The 22,451-nt window shown below is 42.2% G+C and overlaps 1 protein-coding gene across 4 annotated transcripts; it reads right to left on the bottom strand.

Annotated features, from left to right (window-relative positions):
* Nucleotides 1-659: 659 nt before the first annotated feature.
* Nucleotides 660-22,420, bottom strand: KHDC1 (KH domain containing 1). Of its 4 annotated transcripts, none has more exons than XM_015136731.3 (5): nt 22,029-22,420; nt 19,758-19,779; nt 1,750-1,874; nt 1,399-1,581; nt 660-1,074 (listed from the first exon to the last, which is right to left on the bottom strand). In XM_015136731.3, exons 3-5 carry the CDS (start codon nt 1,859-1,861, stop codon nt 875-877), a joined length of 495 nt encoding a protein of 164 aa, XP_014992217.1. In that variant the 5' UTR covers nt 1,862-1,874; nt 19,758-19,779; nt 22,029-22,420; the 3' UTR covers nt 660-874. The 4 variants fall into 4 exon arrangements, with proteins under 4 accessions (XP_014992217.1, XP_077855001.1, XP_014992216.3 ...); XM_077998875.1 differs by having other exon boundaries at nt 22,189-22,420; XM_015136730.3 differs by lacking the exon at nt 19,758-19,779 and having other exon boundaries at nt 22,189-22,420.
* Nucleotides 22,421-22,451: the final 31 nt, after the last annotated feature.

Genomic DNA, 22,451 nt, shown 5'->3' with positions numbered 1-22,451 from the left:
TAACCTGAATTCTTTCAACATTTTCTCTAAGTGTTTTTCTACTGTGAATATGATATTTTAACTTTTATTTGGCAATTGGCCTTGTGAAAACCATGTAATTAGTAAATCTTGCTGGCTTCAAATTATGTTCCAAATTCAACCACTTCCTAACACTTCAGCCACTCCACTCTGGTCCAAGTCACCATCGTCACTCTCCTAGGGTACTGCAATTGCCTCATTATTAAGATACAGGCTGCTGGAGAAGGGGCAAATTTGAAGAGGAAGAGTTCTACTGAGGACAGGTTTAGCTTGCCATAATCTTGCCTAGAGAGATCCATATATAGACTTGGCAATCAGAAAACGTTCTTCAATGGAGTTTCAGGAATCCTTCGTATTTAATTCATGGCATGAGGGACTTCAAAACCCATTGCTCCCTGAAAACCACCTCCTTCACCCCCACCCACAAACTTGGGCAATCAGGGACAATGCTGGCTACCTCATGTTCACCAGATTCCCTGGTTGCCCACTTCACCAGGTAGTTGGGGTGGGAACACTTTCCATCTCTATCTGGACCCTTCCTCCCACCTTTCCGTTCTCCCCATTTGTGTGCACTTGAAGGTCCAGGAAAATCCTGGGGTGAATAAGTTCATCCTAAGGAAAGAGGACAGCACATCGAAGGCTTTGCATCATAGGTAGCTTATTTTATTGGATTGCTTTGCCAATAACACTTTCTTACATTCGGGAGACTTCCCTCAGACACACGTCTACAAGACCTGAGGGACAGGTCCCAGCCACAAATTCAAACTTTCTTCAGTGTCTTTCATGTCTTTCTCACCAAAAGCGAAGCCAAGACTTCTCCTCTCATCCCCGCTTCCCAGAGGAGATCAGTCCTTAATTACGGATACAGTGAACTCAAATGGAATCCCGAACAACCAATCACTTGGTAAGGGGAAGGCTGAGGAACGCTAAGACAGATGGTTCCACTTATCCTGGGAGCCAAAGACAGGTCTCCAGTGTACGGTGGCACGCTAATGGAAGTGACCAGGTCATCATTGGTCAGGGGCTGGCTTCGGACTTGTTCCAGCATCTCCAGGCCTGCAAAAGATGTGCCCAGGGCTAATGAACCAGGGCCCATAACTAGGGCCCATTGGCGGGCCTGGACTCCATCAGGGAGGCTGCAGGGAGGATGTCACCCCAGCCCAGGCCTTCCAAGGTAACCCATTTACACCTCCCAGCTACCTTCTCCACCTTAAGCAATCTCATGCCACAAACAAATGAGCACTTTTCTTACCAATGGACTCTGGGAAGTACCTGGATTGCCCAGCCACAAAGGGATTCTTCAAGAATCCAAGATACCACACAACTTAGCCAGAACTCCACCACCAAGTCCAAAACCACAGTTCAGCCAAGAATACCTACCTCGAGCATGATGATAGGAGTCCTGGCTCCCCACGCAACAGAACATGTGCAGCAGCCACTGCCTTGCCCTATGTGGTCCGACTACAGTCACACGAGTCTGGCCTGTAGCTGTGAACCAACTCTCCAGCTGAATAAGGGTGTGGCTGTGCACCTCAATGCAGCGAAGGTATGTGTCACCGTGCCCTGTGAGCATAAGAGGTGAGAGGAGGGTCTGTCAAGCACCAGCCCTTGGGGAGTCGGGAGGTGGCCTTGGGGGAATGGACGTGTGACTGATGAAGGTGGAAAAGGAGGAAAAGATTGAAAACTGAGAAGACAAGGATTAAGGCGGGGACGTTAGCAAGGGCCTCTCACCAAAGATGAGCTCCTCCTGGTCCTCTTCCATGTGGAACACCATTGGAGCATGAAAGTTTTCAGGCAGGGTCCACCACGGCTTCTTGCTGAGAGCACTAGTTCCCATGTCCATGCTCTGCTCCGACCTGATACAGAATAAGGACAAGTCCAAGAAATTGGTTAGCAAAATACTTGGAAAAGTGAGGGAGGGCCTAGGCTCTGTCCTTAACATAGGAACCCAACAACCTGCCCCTTGAACTACCTTAGGGTGAGTGTACAATCCCGGTAGCTCTTCCCAAGATAATTCATTCCAAGTAATTATCTGTTCTGAGCTTAATCCTTTCATGCCAAACTTAATCTTATTTGATTAGTGCTTGCCTTTCTAATGCCCCAGAATCAAAATATTTCTTCACTCTAAATCCAAAGGATTTGGGAGCAGATCTACTGGGTATGAACCAGGGCAGGGGTTGAAAGATAGAGGTGCAGGAAGTCTCCAAATGGGCTCCCTAGATTTGCACAGGTGCTGGCAATCACCCAATGACCACATGGTGTATTCCAACAAGACGGAGTTTGGTGTGCTACATCAAGGGAGAGCAAACAACATAGGAAAATAAACTTTACACAAACAGAAGAGTGTTGTAGGGAGCTGATTGTAGAAGTTGAATAGGTGAATCTAAGAAGTGTTTAGGGAGTAGGGGCCAGTTTTCTAAAATGGGGCAATTTGGTGATGATCCTGGTAAATTTATCTAGGAAGGGAAGTAAAGAGATTAATGTGGTCTTCATTGCAGAATGTTCTCTCTCTCTGGTTTCAAATATAGTTACAGATGGACTTTCTACATCTTGTTGCGTGACAATCACTGAGCAACCTTGACTGGTTAAAATATTTAGCAGGAGATGTTTATGTTTGGAAGGGAAGATTCAACTATGCCTCTCAGCTCCCAACTACAAGTTCCTAGGTGCTTTTTCACTCTTCAGCCTCCCCTTTTGACCAAAGACAAAGTCAGCCATCAGGACTTTGGGGGTTCAGATCTACACCACTGTCAGAATCCACTTGTCACAAGTTTATCCGGAGAACGTTCTCTGCATCTGCATACAGTTGGTCCCTCATGTACATTTTTTGCAAAAGATATATAGTGAATGTATAATGACTGCACAGTAGCATTTAAGGCTGAACAAGATGTACTAGTGAAATTCAGGTAAGTAATGGAAACAAAATAGCTATTAATCCTAGCAATAGGTTGCAAAAACAAATAACTAGATTTCAAAACCAGACCACGAAATCATGTCCCAACTCCATCTGAATCTGTTCTAGAGAGACAGGTAGTCTTTTAACTTTGCCATAAAACTGTTCTGCCTGAACAGTAATGTTTTAGGTGGGTGCTGCAAACAGCATTTGCTATCAAACAAAAGCTGTCCTTGGCTAGCCAAGAAGAAACCAAAAACTATGAAATCATTCAAAACCACCATGAAACTTTAAGCTAGGTTGCTGGACCTCCAGAAAAGAAGTAGTGTCATCTATTGATTTCTGCTGGGACCAGAGACAGATTTTGGATCACCTTTTCTAGTCATATTATTCCTATTACTGGAATTGGAGCTCCCAGAGTATAGATGAAGAGGGAGTCGGTCATCCCTCCTGGAAGGTCTCCTGAATAGTCCATACTTGCCTCATTTTAGGTCTGGGTACCTTTCTCAGAGAAACATCATTTCCTATAGGAGTAGATGTTTAAAATATTGAAAAATATTATTAATATAATAGTCTAAAGCTCACTCCATATTACACTAGATAAGTTTGTATAATGATCAGGTGACCTGATATCCACATAAAAAGTAGTGCCTTAGTGCTGCACAAACTGAAAGGGGTATGGGGTGTGTAAGTGTCATTTATCACAGTGAGAGCAGGACAATTAATTCTTCAACATGTGAACATAGCTTGAGTGGAGGCTGGGGAGTCACTGAAGATTAAGGACTAGCACTGCAAGGAGAGACTCAATACATTATTGCAATAATGTCAGCAGACATCCTTTGTTGTTTCAGGTCAGTGTTCAATACTGATAAAGCTGAAGGTAAAAATTAATACTGTCAAGAAAATTCAAATTCCAGAAGAAACGTATAGAAGAAAATCTACCTTTTGAAGTGTTGAATACCTATTAAATTTTTGTTAGTAGAATCAGGTAGAGGATAAAAACTGCATTAGTCAGTTAGATTTAAAACAATAAATCGGGGAGTGGCAACTCATGCCTGTAATCCTAGCACTTTGGGAGGCCAGGGCAGGGGGTTGGGGGTGGGGGATAAGCCAAGATTTTGAGACCAGATCGGGCAACAAAGCAAGACTTCGTCTTTACTAAAAACTAAAAAAAATAGCCAGGTGAGGTGCTGTACAACTGTAGTCCCAGCTATTCGGGAGGCTGAGGTGGGAAAATTGCTTGAGCCTGCAGTGAGTTAGTATCACAGCACTACAGCCTGGGTGACAGAGCAAGACCCTGTCTCTTAAAATATAATGATAAAAATTTAAAAACAATAGCTATAGTCTGCAAAAAAAGCACAAGAAAGTTTTGCCTTTCCTTAGGTGGCATGGAAATTCTGTACTACAGAAGATTAAGATAAAATATAATTTGTGAAAGAATCTTAAAAACTGTTTGTTGGCCTCTAGGGGACAACTAGGCACTTTGATAACCAGAGCAAAATTTTTAAAGGAAGGCAAAGATACCAGAACATGTATCTTGTTTTATTGTCTTGGGTGAAAGTGTCTACTTGGTATCATCAACAGCTTGATCTGAAGATATTGGTTTGGTCGTCTTCTTCCGAAGATCATTCTTCTGGAAGATACTTAAGAATCCTCAGTTTATGGTTCCTCAGTGAATTCCTTTCCATTGAGGACAAGGGTAGTTTTTCTTCTGATTTTTAGAAGTCTTTTCCAAAAGACTAAATCTTCAGATTTCTAGTCATACAGAGACTAATTAGATGGATATTTGGGGAAGATTGTTGTTACCTATTAAAAGCTAGATGCATCAAATGAATCCTTTGTAGTATTTAGAAATGTGAGCTTGTGATATGGCAGAGTACAGGTTCAAGAAGTGAATTTCTAACTGCATGGAGTAGCCTATGGATCCCAGAAGGAGTTGATATTGCCATTGAGGCTAATTAGCAATTCCCAAGCCATGGAAGTTCAAGTCTTGCAGAGCATTCTCAAATTTAGTGTTAGAATTCATTTTTTTTTTCTTTCTAATTGTTCTAAATATTCATTTGGTACAGCAAGTGTGTTTATTATTGTTAAAAGGCATTTTGGAGCTTTTTTTATAACAGTCACGGGAAACGTGTGCCACACACACCCCCACCACCCAATCACTGAAGAACACGTTGGAATTCCTTAAGTCCAGAATAACAGTCAGGCAATTTTATCAGCAAAACCTTGGCTGTCTATCAGGAATATCCTCAATCCATTCTGGAGATAAGCAGACAATGACTAGAATGTATTTACAAACCATCAGTATGGCAACTGCTTTGGTTAGTGCTACTTGTTTAGCATGGTGGTAAATTATTTCCTCAGGATTCCGGGTTATCAGACTTTGAATGAATCTCCATTTTATTATATGGCTACCCCCTTAGGTAACAGCAAAGCTTCTAAAAGTTCTTTAATTTCTTGCCATTTTTAATGAGACTTCCACAAGAGGTCAGAAAAACCTCTTAATTTCCAAAGTTTTCTGATATGGAGCAACTCATTACATATCTACTGCCTATATAAATATTTGCTTTTTTTTTTTTTTTTTAAGCAGGTCCCTCCACCACTCAGAAATATTACCTCTTTTAATCTCTCCTTCGCTGAATGAAGGAGAACTATTCAGCCACTTGAGCTAATTTAACTTATGGGAGAAGGTCATACACCAACAGTAAATTTAGAATCGTGATAGCATAGAATACTTGAAAAATTCTAGTTTACATTTCTAAACATTAATTATTAACAAGAAAATCTATATCTATATATATATATATATATTTTTTTTTTTTTTTTTTTTTGAGACGGAGTCTCGCTCTGTCGCCAAGGCTGGGGTGCAGTGGCCGGATCTCAGCTCACTGCAAGCTCCGCCTCCCGGGTTTACGCCATTCTCCTGCCTCAGCCTCCTGAGTAGCTGGGACTACAGGCGCCCGCCACCTCACCCGGCTAGTTTTTTGTATTTTTTAGTAGAGACAGGGTTTCACCATGTTAGCCAGGATGGTCTCGATCTCCTGACCTCGTGATCCGCCCGTCTCGGCCTCCCAAAGTGCTGGGATTACAGGCTTGAGCCACCGCGCCCAGCCGAAACATCAATATTTTAAAAAGAATTTTCCAAAATATCTATAAAACGCATGGACAGTTCCCTAGAACAGGTCAGATGATCACAAACACTCCCTTCTCAAGTAAGAGAAGGAGAATTGTCATGAGAGTTAAGGAGGGCACTAACAAATCCCCAGGAACTTTAATTTACCCTATAAAGTATATTATGAATGTCACCAACTGATAAATGACAAAGACATTTTCTTTTTTATAATCAAGGTCTTAACAGTTATATGCCAGTCTATAAAATAAACAAGATTTTTTTAATTTTAGAAGTACACATCATTTTATTACAAATAACCTAAAAAAATTTTTTTTCTTTTGACTTGTCAGTTTTTTATGTTATTCTAAGCTTGGTAACCAAAAGAACACTCATAATATGTTTGAGTCATTCAAAATTTGCAGAACATCAAGCAAACCTGAATATTCCTTTTTATATATAAATTAAAAGAGCAAACATTTTTATTAACAGTGGTCATTCCAAGAAACCAAAATAAAAGGCATCCTAATAGTTTGGTTATTTTGCACATTGGGTTTGAATTTCAGAAAAAAAAAAAAGTCAACTTTTTTTTTCTTTTTTTTTTTTTGTTTGAGACACACTTTTGGTCTTTTCGCCCAGGCTGGAGTGCAATGGCACGATCTCGGCTCACTGTAACCTCTGCCTCCTGGGTTCAAGCAATTCTTCTGCCTCAGCCTCCTGAGTAGCTGGGATGACAGGCATGCACCACCACGCCCAGCTAATTTTTGTATTTTTAATAGAGACGGGGTTTCACCATGTCGGCCAGGCTTGTCTAGAACTCCTGACCTCAGATGATCCACCCACCTGAGCCTCCCAAAGTGCTGGAATTACAGGCATGAGCCACAGCACCCAGCCCAACATGTTTTAGAATAGAGCACATGTATGAAATGTATGCATTTGGGATGAATTCTGAGATAGAGCCCTCAGGACTTTCTGATTTCAAGATTTGGGGCAAGTAGCTCCAAAATAAAACATTTTTAAAAATTTGATTCCATATTTCCCCCAGTGTCTTTCCACCTCTTCATCCTGCAGCTGTGGCAGCAGCGACAGCAGTTACCCCAACCTGAGGCTGCACCCTGGGTAATACCCATAAGCCCCCTCAGCTGAGCCCCTTTCTGTGCCCCACAGACATCCATCTGAAAGAATCAAATGGACGGCCGGGCGCAGTGGCTCACGCCTGTAATCCCAGTACTTTGGGAGGCTGAGGCAGGCAGATCACCTGAGGTCAGAAGTTCGAGACCAGCCCGGCCAGCATGGTGAAACCCCATCTCTACTAAAAATACAAAAATTAGCTGGGCATAGTGGTGTGCATCTGTAATCTCAGCTACTCGGGAGGTTGCGGTAGGAGAATCACTTGACCTGGGAGGTGGAGGTTGCAGTGAGTGGAGATTGCACCACTGTACTCCAGCTTGGGCAACAGAGCAAGAATCCATCTCAAAAAAAAAAAAAAATCAAGTGGAAGAGGTAGCCCCTTGCAAGAAGGAGATTAAGTCACACTTGCTGCTTCCTCTCAGTCAGAAAACGGGGTGCAGCAAGCTAGGACCACCAGGTGGCCCTGAGAAAACACTAACACGCACTCCTTTCCTGTTGCAGGCTGTTTCCCCAAGAGTGGAGAGAAATGTGAATGCCTCCAACAAGTCTGTTCAGGGACAGCAGTGGAGTCCCAGACCTGGCACCAGGTCCTGGTCCTCCCTCCAGGTAAGGCAGCGAGACTGGCTATATTGGGTTTTGGTAGTGGGAGACAGACCTGAGGAGGGAGCCTGGGTGGACTATTGTGAGAAATACGAGACCACATGTGCATCTCCTGGAAAATCATTTTGCACAGTCCTGAAATTGAGAGCTTGGTGCATCCCCCTTCCTGCTCCCTCTTTCCTTCCCCTCTCTCCCACGTCTTCTACTTTAATCTGATGTTCCATTTTTCTCTTTCTCTCTCTCTGCTCTGTCTCTCCTCTCTCTCTCCGTCTCTGTCTCCTCTCTTCTCTCTCTCATCTTCCCTTCTTCCCCTTCCTTCCTCTCTCCCTCCTCCTGGTTTTCTTTCCCCTATGAGAGGAGACTGCCTTTTCTCAGAGAAAAGACGTAGGATGAAGTAAACAAAGATTTCTTTCTGTCCAGAGGGAAAAATAAGATAGAATATACGATCTGAGAAAATTAGAGTACAGAATGCAATTAAACAGAAAAGAGGTAGTTAACAAGATATCCCAGCCCCTTGGTCAGTGAGGGGAAGCATTAGGTGTGACTTAATCTCCCTCTTTCAAGAGGCTACCTCTGCCACTTGATTCTTTCAAATGAACAAATATTAACCAACAATCCAATCCACTTTTAATTGCTTAATTACTGGTCCTTTTAAGTGCCAACCATCTGACTTTTCCTGTTTCCATCTGTCCTGTGGCGCTATTTGGTATTGCATATCAGTGTTAATGTCTGAACTTTAAGGGATTTTTTTGAAGAAAAAACTTATAAATAAATTATTACATTCCTGAGGTTTTCTGGTATGGCCTTTATGTTGGGAGGCAAAAATAAAAAAATAAAAAAATAAAAGGTAAAGGTTCAAAACATTTATTTATAAGTGACATCAGTGTTAACAGGACACTTGGATTTCTATTGAGAAAGCTAATCTTCTAATTAGCTTTGTGTACATGTTGATAATCACTTTCTCAATTATTAACCCTTTGGTGAAATAAAGAAACCATTTCACTTTTGTGTTAAAGCTTAAAAAATAAAAAAATCCAGCTCACCAATGTGGTGGCTACCAGGAAGCTGAGGCAGGAGGATTGCTTGAACTCAGGAGTTCAAGGTGTGTTATGATCATGCCATTGCACTCCAGCCGAGGTGAGAGTGAAACCCAGTCTCTTGGAAAAAAAAAATTATATTCAACATTTAAAAATTATCTTTCAAAAACAACAAAGCACTTATGTACTGGGAAGGGGTGGCTGCCAGCTAGGGCCAGCTGGTGCTACTGGAAAAATTATTCATGCATAATTATCAAAATAATATTATCCAAAGTACCATATAGGACCAGAAACAGAGTCAGAGATAGTGTGCAGTAAGTTGTCTATTGCTACTTATGCAAAATCTTGGTTACCTCACATTTTAGAGCAATAAAAAAAGGCAAGATTTGCAAGTGTAACACATGGAGTAAAGTAATCATCTTTATTTTGTATATTCATGGGAAGGTGCACACACACAGGAAGGAGAGGAGCCCTGGTGCTCTTGGCTTTGCCTGTCCCTGCTGGATGTGGACTCACAGCAAGACGGACACATCTGAAACCAAAAGTGTCGATAACTTTCTGATGGTAAAGGGGTTTTTATTTTTGTTTTCATTTTATTTATTTATTTATTTATTTATTTATTTATTTGAGACATTGCCCAGGCTGGAGTGCAGTGGCACAATCTCGGCTCACTGCAAACTCCACCTCCCAGGTTCACGCCATTCTCCTGCCTCAGCCTCCTGAGTAACTGGACTATTGGCGCTCGCCACTGCGCCCAGCTAATTTTTTGTATTTTTAGTAGAGTTGGGGTTTCACCGTGTTAGCCAGGATGGTCTCGATCTCCTGACCTCGTGATCCGCCCACCTCGACCTCCCAAAGTGGTGGGATTACAGGCATGAGCCACCGCGCCCGGCCTATTTTTGTTTTTATTATTTTGTTTTGTTTTCAGAGACAGGGTCTTGCCCTATTGCCCAGGCCAGAGAATAGTGTCATGATCATAGCTCATTGCAGTCTCAAACTCCTGGGCTCAAGTGATCCTCCCGACTCAGCCGCCCAAAGCACTGGGATTATAGGCATGAGACACTGCACCCAGCCTGATTGTAGAGTATTTAAAAAGCAGGAATATGTTAACAAATATGCACTCAAATAAAATATAGTTTCTATTGCATCCTACATGAGTTCTCAAGATTCCTTACACTTGAACAAATAGATAATCTATGAGAAATTGGCAGCTTCAAATGTATGAGTTTCATTTAGCATAGCTTCTCATGTTCCCAGGTCATAAAATCCATTTCTTATTCAGTGGCTCCATCACTCTGTCAATCTCTGGCTGACAGTTGCAGTTTTTCAACTCCCACATGATGTCAAAACATAGAAAAAGAGAACTCTGCTTAGTCCTGATGGACACTAACTCCTAACATCAATTTAATTCCAGGTGATTAGACTAATCATGATAATCTAATTCCCCTTGCCAGTGATTGCTTTAGGAAATGGCACATGTCCCAGTTTTGAAATGAAGTAAAACCTAAAGGAGGCTTCCAGCAGAGGTTGTCTCATTTCTGAAGAGAGACACAAAAAAGAACTTGTCTCTTCTTTCCTTCTCACAGTGTTTATAGCAGGATATGATTTTGGAATCAGCTACAAGTATTTTGCTACCAACCTGAAGAGGAAGCCAACACAAAGCGGAAAGGGAGGCAAACCAAGAAACTGAATTTGAGCCCTTGGCATAATATGCCTGGAATGCCTGCTATTGGCAATAATACAGTGCTTTATTAGCATCCAACTGGACCAGTGTTTCCTGTTACTTGCTGTTCAAAGCATGCTACATAATTCTGGTCCCTTTTACATACTTCTCTCATTTTGATTGAGATCAGCAATGTTCCACTTTCCAAGGAGGGAGAATGAACTGTAGGTAGCAATGTTTTTTTTTGTTTGTTTGTTTGTTTGTTTGTTTTTGAGGCGGAGTCTCGCTCTGTCACCCAGGCTGGAGTGCAGTGGCGTGATCTCGGCTCACTGCAAGCTCCGCCTCCCGGGTTCCCGCCATTCTCCTGCCTCAGCCTCCCGAGTAGCTGGGACTACAGGCGCCGCCACCACGCCCGGCTAATTTTTTTGTATTTTTAGTGGAGACGGGGTTTCATTGTGTTAGCCAGGATGGTCTCGATCTCCTGACCTCGTGATCCGCCCGTCTCGGCCTCCCAAAGTGCTGGGATTACAGGCTTGAGCCACCGCGCCCGGCCGGTAGCAATGTTTTATCACATAAAACCTCAAGAGTGAAAAGCACAAAGTATATCTTGATTATTTTCATTCATAAGCACTTTCCAAGTTATATAATATTAAGCATCAAATAATTTTTTTTTTTTGATATGGAGTCTTACTCTGTTGCCCAGGCTGCAGTGCAGTGGCACAATCTTGGCTCACTGCAACCTCCACCTCCCGGGTTCAAGGAATTCTCCTGTCTCAGCCTTCTGAGTAGCTGGGATTACAAGCGTGCTACTTTTTGTATTTTTAGTAGAAACAGGTTTTGCTATGTCGGCCAGACTGGTGTCATCAAACTCCTCACCTCAAGCGATCCACCCGCCTCGGCCTCCCAAAGTTCTGGGATTACAGGCTGAGCCACTGTGCCCACCCTAGCATCAAATAATTTATAATTAAAATGTATATGCAGTAGTTCTGGTCTTATTGAGTACCAAAAAACTAATATTATAGAAAAATCCTTACCACTTTATCGTGTAGCAAAAAATAAATAAATGAGAGAAAAAGTCCTATTTATACATTAAAAATCAAAGTCATTCAGTTGGAATTCTCTTACTATGTAGCTTGCTGGAGAGAAATCCTATTAATACAACTAGTATGAGAAAGTCTGCAGTGATATTTCTATCAAACCTGAGAAAATACACTGGGAATAGCTCCAATAAATTTAATAAAAGTCAAAAAATTATTCTCAAGGACACTAGACTTAATGTTGAATCAAAGAACCTATAGCAAACAAAAATACTATAGAAAGCCAATCATCGGCCCTCTAACCTAAACATGTACCAGAAAAATATTTACATCTAATGCATAAAAAGTTTCACTCCCATCTTAATTTTTAAGTATCACTGAATGTATACCAGAAAATATAAACATAAAAAGAAATGTTTCAATGTCTTCTATTTTGGACATGAGAAAACTCATATAATTGCAACTGTACTAAAACCATAGATTCAGCTATTTCGCACTCAAGGAAGTACACAGTTCGATGACAAAAATAATTTAAATTAAATCTTATCCTTTTTTTAAAAAATGTTCTTTTTCTTTTTCTTTTCTTTTTTTTTTTTTCTGAGACAGGGTCTCATTCTGTCCTCCATGCTGGAGTACAGTAGCAAGATCACAGCTCACTGCACCCTTAGCCTTCCGCACTCATTCAATCCTCCCATCTCAGCCTCCTGAGTAGCCCAGGCTGATCTTGAACTACTGGGGTCAAGAGATTGGCCCATTTCAGCCTCCCAAAGTAGAGGGATTATAGGCATAAGCCACAGGGCCCAGGCCTTGGCCTAAATCATCCTTTTTTAAAATTTTTTATTTTTTTCCAACACGGTCTCACCCTGTCACGCAGGCTGGACTGCAGTGGTGGAATCTGGGTTCACTGCAACCTCCACCTCCCAGGCTCAAACAATTCTTATGCCTCAGCCTCCTGAGTAGCTGGCACTACAGGCCTGAGCCACCACGCCCAGCTAATTTTCCTATTTTTTGTAGAGATGGGGGTCTCCCTATGTTCCCCAGGCTGATCTCTAACTTGTAGGCTCAAGCAATCTGCCTTCCTCAGCCTCCCAAACTGGAGGGATTACAGGTGTGAGCCACTGCGCTGGCCCTAAATCATATCCTAATAATTATTTCGTTGAAAATTTTTCTACAGATATCACAATGTATTTAGAGTAAATTAGCTCTTCTGGTAATTTAGAGCAATTGTCAGACAAACATTTTCTATAAAGGGCCAGATAGTAAATATTTTATACTCTGTGGCATGAAGTCTGTGTCAAAACCAGCCTCACTCAGGCTGGGTTCAATGGCTCACACCTGTAATCCCAGCACTTTGGGAGGCCAAGGCAGGTGGTTCACTTTGAACTCAGCAGCTGGAGACCAGCCTGGGCAACATAGCAAAACCCCATTTCTTCAAAAGACAAAAAATAAATAAATAAATAGAATTTTACAAATTAAAAAAAAAAAAAAATTAGCCAACCATGGTGGCTCATGACTATAGTCATAGCTACTCAGGAGTCTGAGGCTGGAGAACGGCTTGAGACAGGTAAGCGAAGATTGCAGTGAGCTGAGATCATGCAACTGCACTGCAGCCTGGGCAACAGACTGAGATCCTACCTCGAAAAAAAAAATAATAAATTATCCACTCATCGAATGCAGTGCAAAAGGGGTCAGAGGCAATACATAAATGATGGGTACTGCTCTGTCCCAATAAAACTTTATTTAGGCTGGGCGCGGTGGCTCACGCCTGTAATCCCAGCACTCTGGGAAGCCGAGGCGGGCGGATCACAAGGTCAGCAGATCGAGACCATCCTGGCTAACAGGGTGAAACCCCGTCTCTACTAAAAATACAAAAAAGCCGGGCGTGGTGGCGGGCGCCTGTAGTCCCAGCTACTCGGGAGGCTGAGGCAGGAGAATGGCGTGAACCCGGAAGGCGGAGCTTGCAGTGAGCCGAGATCGCGCCACTGCACTCCAGCCTGGGTGACACAGCCAGACTCCGTCTCAAAAAATAAGTTTAAAAAAAAAAAACCTTTATTTATAAACACAAACTGAATTTTATATAATTTTATGTCATAAAAGATCATCCTTTTGATTTTTTAAACCATGTAAAAATTTTAAAGTAATTCCTAAACTACAAGTTCTACAAAAAACAGGCATGAAAAAGGCTTAGTCCTATCCATGTACTAAATAGTACAATACTTCAATAAATAAAAGGCTATAATTTTATTAATGCATGAAAAGACCAATCAATGAAATAGAACAGAAAACCAAAAATACACCCATATATATGCATAGAAATTTAATAAAGGAGACAATTCAAATTACTGTGGAAAAGGCAGACTATTCAATCAAGGATTGAATTATCATTGGAATAAACAGGTTAACCTATTAAAAATCCATTTGAGGCCAGGTGCAGTGGGGCACACCTGTAATCTCAGCACTCTGGAAGGTAAAGGAGGGAGGATCACTTGAGATCACTTGAAGGAGGAGCTTGAGATGAGCCTGGGCAAGACGGTGAAACCTTGTCTCCACAAAAATAAAAATAATTGAAAAATTGGCCAGGCATAGTGGTCCATGCCTGTAGTCCCAGCTGCTCAGGAGATTGAGGTGGGAAGATAACTGGAGCCCAGGAATTTGAGGCTGCCCAGGAATTTGAGGCTGCAGTGAGCTATGATCACACCACTGCACTCCAGCCTGGGTGACAGAGTAAGGCTCTGTCTCCAACAACAACAACAACAACAACAAACAATAAAATTAGATTTAAATATATATGTAAAATAATAAAAATAATAAAAATTCATTTGAACTATACCTAACAACCTAAATCGAATCACACCTCAGGAACATCAAACATTTAAATGTAAAAAAGAAAACTCAAACCATACCAGAGGAAACCATTAGCAAATATTTTATAGTCATGGAATAAGGAGGGCATTCCTAAGAATGAAACAAAATCCACAGACAATAAACATAAAAAGATTCAGGCTGGGCACAGTGACTCATGCCTGTAATCCCAGCACTTTGGGAGGCCGAGGCGGGTGGATCACTTGAGGTCAGGAGTTTGAGACCAGCCTGGCCAACATGGAGAAACCCCATCTCTACTAAAAATACAAAAATTAGCTAGGCGTGGTGGTGCGTGACTGTAATCCCAGCTCCTAGGGAGGCTGAGGCAGGAGAATCACTTGAGCCAGGGGGGCAGAGGTTGCAGTGAGCTGAGATTGGGCCACTGCACTGCAGCCTGGGCAACAGAATAAGACTCTGTCTTAAAATTTAAAAATAAATAAATAAATAAATGAAAGACTACATAGCTATAAGAAATTACAAGAAAGTGTTTCTGCTCTAAAATGCAACCACCCACAAGATATATTAAGTTAAAAAATGGCCAGGTGCTAAAGAGTGTACTGTATGATGCCATCTATACACAAAAAGGAAGAAAAGAAATTGTGTATGTGTATTTATCTGAGAACTAAGGGTACACAATAAATTAGAAACAGGTTTTTTACAGCCGGGCGCGGTGGCTCAAGCCTATAATCCCAGCACTTTGGGAGGCCAAGGCAGGCGGATCACAAGGTCAGGAGATCGAGACCATCCTGGCTAACACAGTGAAACCCCATCTCTACTAAAAATACAAAAAATTAGCCAGGCATGGTGTCAGGTGCCTGTAGTCCCAGCTACTAGGGAGGCTGAGGCAAGAGAATGACCTGGGAGGCGGAGTTTGCAGTGAGCCGAGATTGCCCCACTGCACTCCAGCTTGAGGAACAAGAGCGAGAGTCCGTCTCAAAAAGAAAAAAGCAAAAAAAAAAAAAAAAAGAAACAGGTTTCTTACAAGAAATGATACTGTATAACTGACAGACAGGATTTGGCGAGTATCTTTTTCATTAAAAGCACTTTTTGAATTTTGAACGCAATAAAGATATTATATATTCAAAAAACAAAATTTTAAATTCAAATGAAAATGACTTATCTGAATTTTTTTCAATTATTGGTTTACTAAAAAAAATAATAAGGTTTTTTTTTTTTTTTGGAGACAGGGTCTCTCACTCTGTCACCCAGGCTGGAGTGCAGTAGTCAGATGCTTGGCTCACTGCAGCCTCTGCCTCCTAGGTTCAAGCAATTCTCCCACCTCAGCCTCCTGAGTAGCTGGGATTATAGGGGCATGCCACTACGTCCAGATAATTTTTGCGTTTTTAATAGAGACAAGGTTTCATCATGTTGGCCAGGCTGGTCTTGAACTCCTGACTTCAAGTGATCCACCCCCCCACCACCACTTCTTGGCCTCCCAAAGTGCTGGGATTACAGGCATTAGCCACAACTCCTGGCTATTTTTTTTTTTTTTTTTTTTTACCAGTTTCCTCAAGAAAATGCTTCAGGCAAGCATCCTTTAGTGGGATTATTGCTTGCGGTCATTAGAAAGTGACAGGTCACACCAGGCACGTTGGCTCATGCCTGCAATCCCAGCACTTTAGGAGGCCGAGGCAGGCAGATCACCTGAGGTCGGGAGTTCAAGACCAGCCTGGCCAACATAGTGAAACTCCATCTCTACTAAAAATACAAAAATTAACTGGGTGCGGTGGCAGGTGCCTTTCATCCCAGCTACTCAGGAGGCTGAGGCTGGAGAATCGCTTGAACCTGGGAGGTGGAGGTTGCAGTGAGCCAAGATCGCGCCACTGCACTCCAGCCTGGGTAACAGAGTGAGACCCTGTTTCAAAAAAAAAAAAAAAAAAAGGTGATAGGTCAAACTCCTTAAACTACACTAAGTTTATACAGACCTTTATGAGAAGAAGTATTTTCTAGAAATTTGTGTAATAAAAACTAGCACAGAGCCATGATTGTCGAGCCTGAAGTTTGAATGGAGTTAGAAATACTGTGGTACCTTAGACAATCATGAGATTCTTCCCTAGGAATGTTTTAGTAAAATCAAAGTGGATTACTTTCCAAAGGTCAGGCATATACATTTATCTCCTTAGGCTTAGTAATTTAGAATGTGCTCGGCCGGGCGCGGTGGCTCACGCCTGTAATCCCAGCACTTTGGGAGGCCGAGACGGGCGGATCACGAGGTCAGGAGATTGAGACCATCCTGGCTAACACGGTGAAACCCCGTCTCTACTAAAAAATACAAAAAACTAGCCGGGCGAGGTGGCGGGCGCCTATAGTCCCAGCTACTCGGGAGGCTGAGGCAGGAGAATGGCGTGAACCCGGGAGGCGGAGCTTGCAGTGAGCTGAGATCCGGCCACCGCACTCCAGCCTGGGTGACAGAGCGAGACTCCGTCTCAAAAAAAAAAAAAAAAAAAAAAAAAAAAGAATGTGCTTCACTCCTTTACAGGTCCTTTTTTATTCAGTATTAGAATAAATTCCTAGCCATTAAGAAGACTTTCATTCATTTATTCAACAAATAATTATTTAGTGCCTACTATTTGGCAGGTGCTGTGCTAGGCCTCAGGAGCATTATAACATTGAACAATTCATTTCTAGAAAATAGCTTCATTGAACAACTGTTGAGTATATTATTTATAAACTTATAGAAAATATTATTCTCATTAAAAAATGGCCATTATGTGTAGACAATTTTTATTGGCAGTCTGTGAACTATCTGAACTCTTTCAACATTTGCTTTATAGACTCGTTTTAGATATAAGCCAGTCAGGGAGTCTGGCGTTACAAATGATATTTAGTCATCAAAAAGCAGCAGGATAGAAAGTTCTTAAAACTATTAACAGACAGTTTACCATGGTAGGAGAAGGGTGCCTGTCAGTTGGTAAGACATTTCCACGTGTCTCATCTTATATAATCCACACTCCTGTTATCCCCATTTTACTATCAGGAAACTGATTTTAAGATAAGTTTCAACAGGTGTCTAACCAGTAAATGGTGGAGTTCGAACTGGAACCCAACTCTCCTTATGTTAAGGTTTATATTCTTTCTACTAAGGCATGGGCTTAATGTTTATAAAATAAAATGCTTTAAGTAAATTATCTAGAGGTGCACCTGAGTTAACATAATTAAAATTACCAGCAGATCCTTACCAAAAATTTCTCAAAGAAGGTTCTGACTAATATATATTAAAAGGCATGGCCAGTGGGGCACAGTGGCTCAAGCCTGTAATCCTAATACTTTAGGAGGCTGAGGCAGGCAGACAGCTTGCTTGAGCCCAAGAGCTTGAGACCAGCCTGGGCAACATGGCGAAACTCCATCTCTACAAAAAATACTAAAATTAGCTGGGCATGGTGGCATGGACCTATAGTCCCAGCTACTTTAGAGGCTGAGGTAGGAAGACTGCTTGAGCCCAGGAGGTCAAGACTTCAGTGAGCTTTCATCGTACCACTCCAATCCAGCCTGGGTGACAGAGTTCGTCTCAAAAGAATAAACAAAAACAAAGAGCAAGGCATAGCCTTCCCTAGGAATTTGGTTTGGGGATTCTCTAACAATAGTAACCAACTGGGGATGTCTGGGGTCTTGTTGGGAATTTTTTTTTTTTTTTTTTTTGAGACGAAGTCTCACTCTGTCGCCAGACTAGAGTGCAGTGGCATGATCTTGACTCACTGCAACCTCTGCCTCCCAGGTTCAAGAGATTCTTCTGCCTCAGCCTCCCAAGTAGCTGGGACTACAGGCGCACACTACCACATCCAGCTAATTTTTGCATTTTTAGTAGAGATAGGGTTTCACCATGTTGGCCAGGACGGTCTCGATCTCCTGACCTCGTGATCCACTTGCCTCAGCCTCCCAAAGTGCTGGGATTACAGGTGTGAGTCACCAGGCCTGGCCCTTTCTGGTTCTTGATTATAATTCATCTTTAAATAGTTAAGAGCAACTTGTGCTGTCTGATATTCATGGCCAAGTAAAACTCTTTGACCCTCAGACAAATACAGTATGATTTCATATATATGAAATACCTAGGCCAGGCATGGTAGCTCACACCTGTACTCCCAGCACTCTGGGAGGCTGGGATTTTTACTGAGTCCAGGTCCCATCTTTCCTCATTTTGGAAGGCTTTCTGCTGTCAAATCCAATATGCTTTTTTTTTTTTTTTTTTTTTTTTTGAGACGGAGTCTTGCTCTGTCACCCAGGCTGGAGTGCAGTAGCTATTCATAGCGGCAGTTATAGCGCACTAGCCTGGAGTTCCTGGGCTCAAGCCATCCTCCTGCCCTAGCTTCCTGAATAACTAGGACTACAGCCATGCACTACCACAACTGGCTAAATCCAATTATTTTAAATTAGCTGGAAGAAAAAAGACATTGGGGTTCTTCTTACTTCCCCTTGAGAGGACCAGATCTGGTCCCCAATTTTTAGGACAAAAATATTTACATTCAGAAAGCCAAGAACAGATCAAAGGGAATGCAGAAGCAGTCACATACTAGTTAGATGCAGAGAGAAAGTCATCCTTTAGATTTATAAACTCCTTGTCATGTTGTTTCCTCTCTTGGCCCCTTCTCCACACTTTTAAACAAGCATGTTGTGGTCTAAGTTGAGAGCTTGACAAGGTTTTTGCTATGGTTGAGGCATCAATCTCTTTTGTAATTGAATCTATTCACCAGGGATAGTGCGAGCAAACCATGATCAAGCTCTTTGTCTTTGTCCTAACTAGGCATTTACCATATAAACATAATAAGAAACAAGCCCCTGCAAGTCTTTCTTTTTAACCAATTATCTGGCTGTTTCTCTTGCTGTAGTCCTGCCTTCATTAAAAGCTGTCCAGGGGGGAGGGCACAATCTTTGGAAGCATATCTAAGATGCCAATTTCTTTGCATTTCAGTGAAAAGTAAGTCATCAGGGTATTTGAGACATCTCTTCAAGCTTTTCTTGATGGTCAGTATCAGCATGGCCCCTTCCTTTCCAGCTTTCCTCATTCCTAGAGTCTGCTATTGTGCCTTTATACCTTGAAATTGGGGTATACCCATATATCCATATAAAAAACCTTTTTGTTTCTGTAGTCATTACAGGGGAGTCCAGTGTGATTTACAGAACAAACTGAAATCATTCTATCAAGACGTAACAAAGAATTAAGGGGAAGGGTCTGGGCTGGAGAATATTAATTAGCCCCTGAGCCACCCTATCATCTTTCTCTAGTTCACAAAGATAACTGTCAATTTATCCTCAATGTTCAGAATAATGCCTAATACCTAGTAAAAAATCAACAAATATGTGTTTAGAGAATGAGTAAATGATTACCATAGTTTATTTACCTGCTGAAATTACATTTTTCTAATTTTAAACTATTATGCAAAAAATGTTTCCAGTTAAATATTTTGCATACCTCTGTTTGAACTCCTGTTTATCTGTAGAATAAAAAAGTTAAATTAGAATGTCTGAAGCAGTGTTTTTCATTATAATCAATATTACTTCAAAGATTACTTAATTTTAATATTTTACAATTAATACTGCCAAATCTACCCCCACCCCTGGCAGTGGCTATCCTGGTTTATACTTCTACCAAGAATATTCACTTTTCCACAAAATTGATATTTTCAAATTTCAGTTTTAGCCAGTGTGGGATAAAATGGATCTCTCTATTATTTTCCTTTGCATGCCAGCGTCACTAGCGCAGTTAAGCATCTTCTTTATGTGGTCAGTTTTATTTCATTCTTCTTCATCTATTGTCTATTTACACATTTGTCCATTTCTCTATAGGGTTGTCTTTTTCTTATATACATTTGTTTTCACTATCTATTCCAGATATTAATTCTTTGTGCACTGTATGTTTCCTCTTTTTAAACTTTATTCATGGTATTTTTGTTCTATGAAACATTTTAGCCCATACTCTCACATCATGGAAGAGTAATTTCCTTGCAAACCTCTCTTGTCTACTCCTACTCAGTAGCATCAAATCCAGTTGATTCAAGTCTTAACCTCTATTCAGAGGAAATATAGTGTGGTGATTAGAAGCATAGGCTGGGCATGGTGGCTCACACCTGTAATCCCAGCACTTTGGGAGGCCGAGGTGGGTGGATCACCTGAGGTAAGGAGTTTGACACCAGCCTGGCCAACATGGTGAAACCCCGTCTCTGCTAAAAATACAAAACTTAGCTGGGCATGGTGGCGCATGCCTGTAATCCCAGCTACTTGAGAGGCTGAAGCACGGGAATGGTTTGAACCCAGAAGGCAGGGATTGCAGTAAGCCAAGATCACGCCACTGCCTGGGCGACAGAGCTAGTCTCTGTCTCAATCAATCAATCAATCAATCAATAAAAAATAAGCATAAACTCTAGGACCAGGCACAGTGGCTCATGCCTATAATCCCAACACTTTGGGAGGTTGAGGCGGGCAGACCCCTTGAGGCCAAGAATTTGAGACCAGCCTCGGCAATGTGGTGAAACCCTGTCACTACAAATAAATAAATAAATAAATACAAAAAAAAAAAAAAAAAAAAGAATAGGCCGGGAGCAGTGGCTCACACCTGTAATCCCAGCACTTTGGGAGGCCAAGGCAGGTGGATCACGAGGTCAGGAGTTTGAAACCAGACTGGCCAACTACTGGTGAAACCCCATCTCTACTAAAAATACAAAAATTAGCTGGGCGTGGTGGCAGGCACCTGTAATCCCAGCTACTCGGGAGGCTGAGGCAGGAGAATCGCTTGAACCCAGGAAGTGGACACTGCAGTGAGCCAAGATGGCACCACTGCCCTCCAGCCTGGGTGACAGAGTAAGACTGCATCTCAAAAAAAAAAAAAAAAAAATAGCTTAGCTGGGGAAGGTGGTATGTATGTGCCTGTGGTCCCAGCTACTCAGGAGGCTGAGGTGAGAGAATTCATTGAGCCTGGCAGGTTGGGGCTGCAGCGAGCCATGATGGTGCCACTGCACTCCAGCCTGCGCAACAGGAAAGAGGCCCTTTTAAAATAAAAAAATAAAAAAAAAAAGCACAGTCTCTGGGGCCAAACTGATGCGCTCATGCAAAAGTTTTGCCACTTACTATATGACCTTGGGCCACTTGCTTAACCTCTCTGAACCTCACTCGCCTTTTTTGTAAACCAGAGGTGACAACAGTATACCCATTTCATAGGGCTGTGGTGAGAACTAGATGAGTTAATAAATTTAAAGAGCTTAGAAGTGTCTGGTGCATAGCAAGTGCTACGTAAATGTTAAACCTTTCCTGCCCTTTTCATCTGCTCCTCCTTTTCCTTTTTTCCTGTTACAGCTTTCCTTCTTTTTTCCTATTTCCTCACTATGCCTTTGCTGGAATACTAAAAAGAAACTACTGGTCCAACAGCAGGCAACACCTCATGCCATTACTTTAAATGACTTCAAAATAATACAAATATATCCAGCATAACAGTTTACATTTTAAAGGTGTTACACCAATTTTGTTTTGAGAAGTGTCAACAAAACCCGTGTTTCTTTTCTTTCTATAAGTTTAAAATGTCCCCAAATCAATTAACGATAAAGGAAAGTCAGGCTATGTTTTTTTCTCTTTATACTGTTATCTCCTGTTCCACTGTTTTTACACTTCTTTGCAGCTCAGTTTCCTTATCTGTAAGATATTCTTAGGATGAACTTAGTAAGAAATGTGCAAGAACTAGATGAAGACCCACCAGATAGGATGCTCTCTTGCAGACACGCAACTCACTGACTCAACCAATGAGGAAATTATCCCACAAAGCAGATAATCCTAATGGAGGGCAGAATTCAGGACTGAGCATCTCAGTGATGCCGCCGGGAACCCAGGCTTCTCTGTCCCTTCACCAGACTAACCGAGTTCGAGACCACACGGGGGTCAGGTAGCCAAGGCTGGGCTTGGTAGGAATGAAGGAGGTGAGGGTGGCGCGCCGCCGGCCTGGGCCACTCCCTGAGTAGGGCGGCGGTGGCGGCGGCGGCGGCTGCAGGCCCGGTCGATTGTGAGGAGACAGCGGTGCCTCCTGGGCCGCGCGCCCGACCATTCCTGGGGTCCCGGCTCGCGCCGCGCGAGGCGCGCTCGAGCGGAAGTGGCGGCGACCCCGCCGGAAGCGCGCGGCTGC

The sequence above is a fragment of the Macaca mulatta genome, chromosome 4 (assembly GCF_049350105.2).
Source record: "Macaca mulatta isolate MMU2019108-1 chromosome 4, T2T-MMU8v2.0, whole genome shotgun sequence".
NCBI lineage: Eukaryota > Metazoa > Chordata > Mammalia > Primates > Cercopithecidae > Macaca > Macaca mulatta.
Note: the sequence above shows the minus strand (reverse complement) of the source record. Positions and strands in the feature narration are given on the sequence as shown.